This window comes from Parasteatoda tepidariorum, chromosome 7 (genome assembly GCF_043381705.1).
Source record: "Parasteatoda tepidariorum isolate YZ-2023 chromosome 7, CAS_Ptep_4.0, whole genome shotgun sequence".
Taxonomy (NCBI): domain Eukaryota; kingdom Metazoa; phylum Arthropoda; class Arachnida; order Araneae; family Theridiidae; genus Parasteatoda; species Parasteatoda tepidariorum.
The window spans coordinates 91,589,489-91,600,854 of record NC_092210.1 but is presented as its reverse complement, the minus strand read 5'-3'; the positions used below and the strand labels follow the sequence as shown (position 1 = coordinate 91,600,854).

The 11,366-nt window shown below is 32.8% G+C and overlaps 2 protein-coding genes across 3 annotated transcripts in view; both read left to right on the top strand.

Annotated features, from left to right (window-relative positions):
• Positions 1 to 11,366, top strand: part of LOC122272596 (monocarboxylate transporter 12) — a gene marked incomplete at its 3' end in the record, with an annotated part of 552,146 nt that overhangs the window by 33,411 nt on the left and 507,369 nt on the right.
• Positions 5,327 to 11,366, top strand: part of LOC107441001 (myosin light chain 1) — a 26,185-nt gene continuing 20,145 nt past the window's right edge. Inside the window, exons 1-2 of one of the 2 annotated variants that reach the window (XM_016054121.4) lie at positions 5,327 to 5,547; positions 7,981 to 8,008. In XM_016054121.4, the coding sequence (XP_015909607.1) occupies positions 5,545 to 5,547; positions 7,981 to 8,008 (31 nt within the window). In that variant the 5' untranslated portion in view covers positions 5,327 to 5,544. The remainder of the gene's footprint in view (positions 5,548 to 7,980; positions 8,009 to 11,366) is intronic. The other variant, XM_016054122.4, reaches the window with a different exon arrangement.

The following is an 11,366-nucleotide window of genomic DNA, read 5'->3' as shown; positions in this document are numbered from 1 at the left end:
TACAATACTATGTCTTTGATGATAAAATACTATGTCTTTGATGATAATATACTATGTCTTTGTGCTAGAACATTGTGTTCATTGGCGAGCGAGCGCAGCGAGCCATGGTTCACCGCGTGAACCACATAGGATTGCGTAGCAATTCTCGGGGGTTGGCGAGCCTCAGCGAGCAGGGGGCGGAGCCTCCTAGTATTAAAATAATTAGATCAAATTATTGAACGCACTGCAGTGTTTTAATAATGACATGATTTGCACGAGTTTATGAGCAATAACTTCTATATTTAAACATACATGTAATAGGTTTTTATTCAGGAGATTTTTTTTATATACTTCCTATTTGTATTTATTTTTAACGTGTTGCATTACAATGTTAACCATTTGATAGAGGAGCGTCAACAAATGCGAGTAAGAACAATGCAGCTGTATAGAGTTTCACCTGATAATTATAACTTTACATAGAATCTTATAGTGCGTCAAATAATATGTCCAGGGACTGAAATATGTGAATAAGAATAAAATGTAAATAAATACCGGATTGAGATAAATAAGAATTGATCCACTTTTAATGACACGAACATCGAAGTCACATTGTATTCGATTTCTCAGAAACCGCTTTGGTAGGCTCTAGCCTAACTATTAGAATCGTGTTCGGGTTACCCCCATTATTTTGGAGATCCGAATCGGTCGGGGAAAAAATTATGCTAATTTCGAGAAATTACGTTTGATGTCTGATTTCGCAACTTAAAATATCGTCTGCACTAATTAAGTAGCATATTTATTATACATAATCTGAGGTCACTTAATCGAATTATTATGATTGAGTCTTAGAACGTAAAGATCCGATAGTTAGATCAAAAGATATTCAGCGTAACCCATTTTTTTTACGAGCGTGTTGTACATTAAGCAAAGTAAAAAAGTGATTACCTTTAACAACTTTTGATTTAATTAGAATTTCGTAGATCGGGGCACAAACTGCAGTTCAATAGCCTAAATTTAAGTATGCTAATTTGCTAGTGCAGACGATATTTTAAGTTATGAAATCGGACACAAAAAAGTACTTTCTCTGAATAAACATGTATTTATTTTTACATATATGGATTCTTAACCTTCAAAATGTAAGGGGTAGCCGCAATCTGGGAAATAGGGTCCCCGTAGTTTGGTCAGGAGAGAGATCCAAAGTTCGTACCCCTTGATGTTAATTTCCCTTTTTGTGTTTTTAGTTATATTTTTCAAATTAATTAAGTAATTCAAAGAAAAAAATTAACCCACTTATAAGACCCGTTTACCTAAAGATAATTTCATATAAAAAATAATTTCTAATCATTATTTATTATTTCTATTATTTAATTAAATTAAGGAGGAAAAAATTTTGAATTATGAAGTATATTTTTTTAATTCTAAATCGTATCTTTTACCCAAGTTAATCAAGCATCATTGGTGCCACTGGCTGTTTTTTATCTTTCTCCTATAGTGCTATTTCACCAACAAATATTTTGCTTTTCTGTACATACCATTTTTTTTTTTTTTGAATTTTAAATATGGATGATTTTAAATTGCTTGGTTTTATTTATCACGTTTTAAAAGAATAAGTCTAAACAAAATAAACCGCACGGTTTCAGACTATTTAAGAAATAAAAATTTGGTAACGTAGTCGGGCCTATGTTACTACGCTCACAGTAATCATTCCGTTTATCTGACATAACGTGTAAAAAATAATTAAATGTAAACGAACGTACAACAAATTCCCTCTTTATGCTTAATGAAGCAAACAAACATCGCTGATGCTATCTTTAAAATATTTCAAAGAACAGAATCGATTGCAGTTTCATTTATATGACTGACACTATCTCTAAATCAATCAGAAACTTCTATTTTTTTATATATCGCTTGAGAGCGATCTAATTGAAATTTTTGAACAATTTTTGGGGACTAAAATTGTTTTTTTTTCTTCTTTTTTTTATAAATTGTCCAAAGATCCAGGACGCTAGCTGAAGTTAGACAGAAAAACTCTTCATTTTCAGTATTGTTGAACTTTCTTATGACTTTGAAAATAAATATCTTTCGAACAATATAAGTCAAAATATTCATTTAAATTATGGTTATTAAAAAGGAAATTTTCATATACAAGAGTCCCGCAGTGGACTGATCGTTAAGACACGGTTCCCAGCAGATCACCGAAGTCAAGCATCACTGGCTACGGTCAGTGTGCGGGTGGGTGACCACTTGGATCAGTCTGCGTAGGGACCGAGGGTGTGCGGTATTGGTCCTCGTTAAACTGTGCTACCGTAAAGTGCTCGACTTCGCGCGCAGGTCGTCGGGCTACCGAAGCGGGGGTGCCATCCCCTCCGCAGAGGATCAAAATTGTGATGGCATATGTCTTCGGATCATCCTCCGGGATGTTTCCCAGACCGTCGCCAATAGCCCATTGTGCAGCTCTAGTGCGACGTAGATTAACAGCAATCATATACAAGATATTAAAAAAGTGACATAATTTTTTGGTTCGATCAAAGATTGAGGTAAAATGTCTGCGTAAACAATAATGACTTCTGCTGAAAAATGTGAGAGCGTTGTTTTAAATGTCAAGTTAAATTCCTGGAAGAAGAAAAAACAAGCAATTTTTAAAATTTCCTTCCCATAAAACCCGGTTTATTTCGGAGAATATGTTTTTTTTTCTCCAAGCAGTCAGGGTCGTTTTAATTGTAGTTAGGACTCCCGGCCACAGAAATGTTTTTGGCCTTTATAACATGTAATAACAAATTATCAAACGCTCTGTAATGTCAAATCTTAATTATTAGCCAGGTGACAGCCTTATTGTTTTTACACGGCTTGTTTACAGTTGGTTTAACATTATAATGCAATACGTTAAAAATAAATACAAATAAGAAGTTTATAAAAAATCTCTTGAATAAAAATCCATTACATATATGTTTAAATATAAAAGTATTGCCTATAAATTCGTGCAAAACATGCGATTATTAAAACGCTACAGTATGTCAAATAATTTGTTCTAATTATTACAATATAACAATATCGTACCTGATGTAATAAATGTTCTATATTTATCTAATATATCTCCTAATTTATCCTACCGTCGAATTTATATTATATATCGTCTGATTTTGCCAATAGATATACGAACGTAAACAAGTGCAAATCGGCTTTAGACGTGTAAAAACAATAAAACTGTCTAAGCATAACCTGATAATTAAGAATTTACATAGAAAAACGTCGAATAAAAATTAAATGGTATGAAATATTTGTTAAACTTAGCAGTCTTTCTTTCAATGCATGCACATCAGCCATAACTAGTTTAAAAGTTGCTCTGCTATTGGGCTGTCTAATTCTAAACTATTTCAACTATTACTTTATTTAATTATCCTTTTTTGCTTAACAGATTTGGTAGTGGTCAAGCATTTTAGCGACATTATGACATAACATAATCACTATTTGTAGGAAGAAAAATAAAATATCCACTTTATACAGTGCAATATATTTATTTTATTTTATAACTGTCGTTGAACAGCCGACGTAATTTAGGGTTTACGACTATTAATATTCAACTCCGTAGAGTTGCAATTTTGAAACCAATCCAGAAGACAAGGGAACTCTTGGATCAAGTATTGGGGGACTTCATGGAGACTTTTGATGAAACTAACCCGCATTTGTGTTACATGGAGAGGAAAACCACGAAGACCTCCCACTGTTAGCCGGACGGCAAGAGGACTCGAATCCATCCATGATCCGTCTACCAGTGAGGATATTTTTGTGAGGATCGATGCGAGCCGGGTGCAGAATTCTTATCAACCAGCCATCTCTGGAATTCGAATCGGGTTCACCTCATTGGAAGGCGAACGCAAAAAAATATAAGACACTGTTGTTTACTCAATGTTGTTGTTTTTTTTAAATCAAATTTGTCAATGTTGCTTTTTTTTAATACAATTTATAAAAAATAAGATTTTCAAGAGGCCCTGAGTGCCTAGTGCTCCCGGGTACTGCCCGTGTGTGTCATGCGTAAAGACGGTACTGAAAGCAGTCCATATCCAGAGCCGGATTATACCTTTCGTAGGCCCTAGGCATAGCCGTTTTTGGGCCCTCCCCTCCTTCTCCCACTCCTCCCTTCTTTTCAAAATATATGCTAAAATTTTCTTGCATATTTTTTTTTTACATTTTTATTAATATGGTTTTGAATATACAAATTTTTTTATCGAACTTTATCTGAATCCAAAAATCGCAAAAAAGTAATATATTAGATCATAAGATTCTGCAAAATAATTTATTACCGAAAAATATTATATTTTTATTTGTATCTTTATAATGTTGTGCAAAATACACTTGTTGTCTTTAAAGCTAAATTATTTTTGTCAAAAAAAAATTTTCTCCCAAGCTTTTCGTAGGCCCTAGGCACGTGCCTAGTGTGCCTATAGATTAATCCGGCCCTGTCCATATCTACTCACTGTGTCACTGTCGGACCTCTATTTAACGAAGTCGCAAAATCCCGATAATAAGCGCGTTATATGGAAAATTTTCTAAGTAGAGAATCATCTTTTGAAATACTTAAACAACACAAAACAGGTTTTAAATTCATAAAACCGAGATGTAATTAAAATAGCAATTAATACACCTTCATCTTGTAAACTAGTATTTATAAATCTTAATCATAAAAGAAATCTGCATGGAAAACAAGAATCGAGCAAAACATTATCCGGTGTTACACTATCATGCTACATATATTTTCAACTAAAAAAAAGCTAAATTTATGTCTAAAATTATAGCTGCATTTATTATAAAAGTAATTTTAAACATACATTACTTACAATGCGTTCTTAAGTTTAATAGCTACAGATAAAATCCGTTAATTTCGCATGAGTTTTTCGTTTGAAATACAAACAAAAAGGGAAAGGGATTTTACTGCTTTCTCTAAGAGCTTCTTAAGTGGCTTAGAAAATCAGTTTTCCCCCATAAAATGCGTTAACAAGTTTGGAATGTTCTGAAATATTTTGGGAATTAGGAAAAGTGGATCTCTTAGAAAAGTTCGTTGAATAGAAAATTCACTTCGCCTGTTTGAAAGTTATTTTACGAAGAAATTTGCAAAATGTTCTCGGTTCCTCGAAAGAAATCGCCAAATGGAAATTCATTAAATAGAATTCCGACTGTATTATGTACCACTATGTATCTTTGTCACTATGATAATAGGGCTTATTAAAAGAGCGAAACTAATGAATGAGGTAATTTGGGGAGGTTAATAATCTCGTTTTTTTTTTATTTTACTCTCAAAGGAAGAGCTTAAACTGTTTTTAAAGGGGTGATCCTTGACCTAAAAGATGAATGGAATGGGACAAATCAAAAGATACGAACAAATAAAGCAGAGAGAGATGAAGAGTTTCTATTTCTTCCATTGTGACATAATCGCCGGCAGCGCCCCCTTTGCGTGAACTGAGAGTTAAGGTGTAGAGATCGTAAACTTGTGACAGTCCCAATCCGACTGCCATCTCAGCTTCCCGTTTCTGTTCTTCCTCGTCTGCTGGAAATTATAAGGAAATCTCAATGGTAAGTGAAAGAGAAATTGCCAATGCATTTTGAACAAATTTATAATTAATTTAATGAATAATTTAAAAGAATATTAAGATATTTCATTAATATTTGCTATTCTTTCATAACTTAGAGCAACTGTTAATAAGAAAAATAAAGTATTGGAATATTTCGTAGATACATATAATTAAAAATTAGAATTAATTAAGAAAATAAGAATGTTGGAATATTTTTGCATAACAGAAAAGTAAAAAAAAAAAAAAGGAAAAGAAGATTGTCCGAATATTTTGTTGAAGATCATAATTAATTTTATTATTCCACAATGAAAATTAAAATGTTTGAATATATAAAAATCATAGACTGATTTACATTTTAAAAAAAGAGTATGGTGTTTATTTTAAAACATTTGTTCATGATGAAGAAAAATGTTATGTTGAGTTAGCTTATTATTACATTGGGAAATCTATATATATTTATAGCAGTCTACATGTGTCTACATATGTTTCTAATCTATGCCGTAATTTATTTCTCATTTTTTATCATCTCAATTTCAAAAAAGAAGCATTACTTCAGCGTTCATCTATTACTCAATTTTTAAACGAATGCTACAACACTATTTAATATATGAATTTCACAATATGAGCTTGCAACCAATATTTTGTCCTTTAGTATTTAATATTTCAGTTAAAAACCTCTTGCCATGAATTTTTTTTATTTCATTTAAATGCAATGATACATTTTTCAAATTATCAATTTAGCAAAGTTTTTAAGGAAAAAAAATGTGTTTATTCAGGGCTTTCCGAATATAAATTAACTAATTAGTAAAAAAACTTAAAAATCAATTTTTTACATCAGGAACAACTACATAGAAAATTTAAATGATATATTTACATTATCAATCGAACGTTTGATAGAAACTTTTATAAATAAAATTTTGAACTTAACCCACCAAAAATTTTACAACGAAACTCCTAGTTCAAGCATTGAAGTCAACTAGTCTTCCTGCGAGATTTTTGAATGGGAGAGGAAAACCTTCCATGGTTAACCCCATGGCAAAAGGATTCTGTTCCATCTACTAATGCGAATATATTTTATGTCATACTGTAATCGGTGCCAGTCAAGAACAGAAAGCGTATTGAGTAGCCAACTCTGGGATTCGAACCTGGTACACTTGATTAGGAGTTATAGGTTTTATAAAAAAAATCTTGATTTTATGACTCATATATAAAATCCTTTCCAGAAAAGGAAAGTTACAACAGATGGGATATATCGCGTAGACAGAAAAAAGGTATTAGTTTTGATGCCTGATATTCGGCATATGTTTAACAGATGTGAAATGAATGAGTACATAATCAGAATTTTAATCACTTAGTTTTATGGTGCTTTTTTGCTTTTTGCTTGCATGTATATAACGCAAGTTTGGTACTTTATTTACGTCGCACTAGAGCTGCATAATTGGCTATAGGCGACGGTCTGGGAAACATTCCTGAGAATCCGAAGACATGCCATCGCAATTTTGATCCTCTGTACTCCCTTTCTTTGGTAGCCCGATGATCTGCGCGTGAAATCGAACACTTTACGGTAGAACAGTTTAATGAGGACCGCACACCCTTTGATCCCTATGCAGGCTGATTAAAGTGGTCGCTTATTGACCGCAACCAGAGATGTTTGACTTCGATATTTTACTGGGATCTTTGCGATCAGTCCACTGCGACACCTATATAAATTATCTTATTTAAATGAAACGTGGGCAATTTTTATTTATATATTTTGATATTTTTTATACGTGTAAAAACAAAAGTAATTAAAAAAAATTTCGAGAGAAAAAAACGAAGACATTTGCTGAACACATGCGAATATTTTCTGTCCTCAAATGATTAGAAGGTTCTAGAGAACAACTGATGAAATTCGAGAGCTGGTCCTTAAGATTGTCGTAGGAGCCAACAAAGTTTCTCATCCCCTGACCCTAAGATCAATAAATTCATTTAATTTCAATATAAGTAAAATGAAATTTTGCAATTTATAATTAAAAACACGTGTTATCACTCAAAATTACTACTGGAGAGAATTCTATGATACTTTGTTATAGGGCTGTTCAAATTGTGCGTAAGCCAATTTTGTATTCAACCCTTCCCCTTTTGACAGCAAAAATACGCAATACCAAACCACTCTCATGCTTTCGCAATGGACCCCAACCCTTGTTTTGTTGGGGTTTTTTGTAGTAGACTTTCCCCAAATTTAAATCCAAATTTGAATTTTTTTCAATTATAAATTTTTTTGTGACATTTTTTTAACTTAGGTGATTTTACGTAAGCATGTCTTAAACTTCTCCTTCCTCCCTTATAAGCAACAACAATCTTATCACAAGTCCTCTGCTTACGTTATATTTGAATTTATACTTTTAATTTCCCATATATATTATTAATCACCATTCCTTTTTTCATATTTCAGGCTGACTTGAAAAGTTACGAGGTTGAGGGTAAGTGAAGTCTCTCTCTCTATTTCTTTTTCAGAAACAACAATCTAACATAATATGAAAATAAATATTTGGCTCCGAAGACAAAACACAAACCTGTAGATAACAGAAAGAAATATACAACTTGAAATTAACAAAATAAGCAGAACTCGAATATTTTTTTAAAATTGCATGTTTCATAAAAATTTGTATGGTTTACTGTTTCGCTTATATTTCAATAAAATAATAACAATAATTAAATAATTATTAAACATAATTTTTTACGGGGAATTAAACAAATTTTATAAATGTGTGCATTTGTGTCGATTTAAAACTTCTCGACATACGCCGAAATATGCAAAAAGTGAAATGAACAGTTCAAATTTTCGATTGCTCTATCTGAATCTTATTTTCCAGATCACGACCCCCATATTTTTACTGTCCCGAATTCACCCATAAAAAATAAAATATGTTAAAAATGTACATTTTTTTCTGTGTCTGATATAAATTTCATTGAAAGGTACATAAACAAGTAATATTTTAAATCAATTCCTGTCAACAAAGAAAAATTTTATTTTAGTTACTTTTTATTAAATAACTAAAAAAAATTTCTCCCCTATAAAATTAAAATTAAGTTTACTGAATGAATTAATATTTTTGTAATTAACATCATCCACTACAATTTCAACAAAAAATGTATTTGAACTTGAATAAAAAAAATAGTGCGTGGAGTCCCTCCGCCCGTAAGAAGTTAAACTTCGTAATGTGGAAATGAAAATAGGAAGGGGTAGAAATTGATTTTCAGTGAAATCATATTGTTTCTTTAAGGCAAATTTTATTAACATTGCTTACAATTCGCAATGGATCGCATCTTTTAATTATCACTTTCGAGTGGAGAAATATCCAAATCTATAACATTTACAATGGGATTATGATAACTAAAGTAAGATACGAAATGTTTGAGTTCTATTTTTTCAATATTTCTTGCAAAAACTGCATCAATGGTAGTTACCCCATTGGTTGTTGGATCATTTCTACCGTTTATCATTTCCAATCCAAATTTGTCTTTAAGGAAGGTTAATAATGTTTCAGCTTCAGGTAATTAGAAATTCACATCTCCTGCAAGGATCACAGGCCGCTCACAATAATCAATTTTTTCACCATCTGCCAGAGCTTGTGAACCTGCAGTGGATAGTGGCAATAAAGATTTTGCAATAAATAATTTAATATCCCTCATGGCTGCATTTGGTGAAACATAAATGGCAATTAGAAAAGAGAAAACCTAACAAACAATTGATATTCACAAGAGACGTACCTTCACGTAACCTTAAATCCGTCGCATTGTCCGTGGGATTATTTTCACTCATTTTTTACAATTGTTATCCACTAAGTTTGAAAATAAAAAATACTACCCTATTAAATTATATGTGTATCAAAACAAACTAAAAAAATATTTATAGAAAAACAATACTTTTATGCTAGTGAAAACCAAAACAATATGGAAATGAATTAGGGAAAACTGGATTTCCCGGCCAATAAAAATGTAGCGTTAAACGTTTAACGCAACCTTGTTGGAAGTCGCATAAGAAGTATAACTTCAATAAAAAGTATTTCATGAACGACTGAACAAGATATAGTGTGAACAAGATAGTAGGAATTGAAAAAAAAACCTGACAAGATGTTTCTAGACTGAAGACTAGAGTAAAATGTGTATAATGAGAGGAGTTCTGGTTCAAAGCTATCTGGAGGGAACTCAGAGAGTAGTTACGGGGAGGGCAGAAGGTGGAGCCCCCTCAACCTCTTATTAACCCTCTTTTTATTATATATAACCATGCAGATTGTAAAACCCGATCAGCAAAAAAGAACTGAAATATCAAGCGAGTGAATAGTCATAAGCATGAATAGTTAACGCGCATGTTTACGCATTTTTGAATGAAAATTTCCTTTTCCTCACGTGAGGTGAGTTGAGAAAGGCTGAAGCAAATTGAATTATAAGTTGGGCAGAAATGAAAAGTTAAAAGCGGACCATTCACGTAAATACACTTCTCTAATATTGCCTGATAGCGAAACATTTTATAATTAACATATTGAACTAACTACCTGTATTTTTTTATTTTATATTTTGTAACCGTCGTTGAACAGCCGAACCAATTTTTTGTGTTTACGGCTACTAACGTTTAACGCAGCAGCCTTGTCATTTTGAACCCAATCCTGAAGACAAGGGAACTCCTGGATTGGGAGAAATTTGCCTTCGTGGAACTCACCCGCATTTGCGTTACATGGAGAGGAAAACCACGAAAACTTTTCATAATTAGCCTGGCAGCAAGGGGACGCTAACCCATGATCCGTTTAGGATATTTTCCGTCATTACAGTGCAAACCGGATGCGGAATTGGTATTAACCAGCCATCGCTGGGACTTGAACCCGGTTTACTTCATTGGAAGGCGAACGCTCTATCCCCTGAGCCACCATGACTCTAACTACCTATATATATATTTTTTTAATAACGGCAGGCACTGAACTTTCGTTCTTCGCCGTAGAAGATGCCGGAAGTGTTGCTCATTTATCGCTACCCAGTGGGCACCTGTGAGCCAAAGTCACGGAGGCGAGCAACATTACCCACGCCACACTGCCACAAATACCCGTTCATAGGGTGGGCCACTTTCATACATTCACACTACAGAAGACAACACAGAGAGAGAGAAACATCCATGCCCAGAGCGGAATTCGAACCCGCAGCCATTGGCTTCACAGTCAGTCACGCTAACCACACCTGGCCGGCAACTACCTATATTGAACAGACACATATTGAAATAACACCTACTATAATATTGAACGTATTAAAATAATGAGAAACGCATTAAAATATTTATTTTTATAGCTCATTTTATGCAAAATTGCGTCAGCGTGTGCAATTAAAATAGTTCTTAAATTGCACATGATGCAGAGGAAATAAATTTTTTTAAACGTCTAAATGTTTTTTTTTTTTAAATATTTGTTTTAATTCGTTGGCAAACATCATAACTCTGTTAGAAACGTTGAAGGTTGTGAATTTAAGATTGAATAAATGCGTCAAATAATTACATTCATAGCATGTCTGAGAAACACTTATTTACGGAATTATCCTATGGAGCGTAAACAAGTGCAAACCAGTTTCAGTCGCGAGAAAATAAGAAAGTTGTATAGTACAGTACAGAACCCGTTATCCGGAAATCAGAAAACCGGAAAACCAAAAAACCGGAACGAAATTCGATTAGTTTTCCCGTCATTTTTTTTATTTTTTTATTTTTTTTTCCTCATAAGATTTTAGGATTTTTCGTCCTTTTTTGAAAGATGTTTACCTTACCATCATTTTGGAAATAATCATTAGTGTATTACTTCA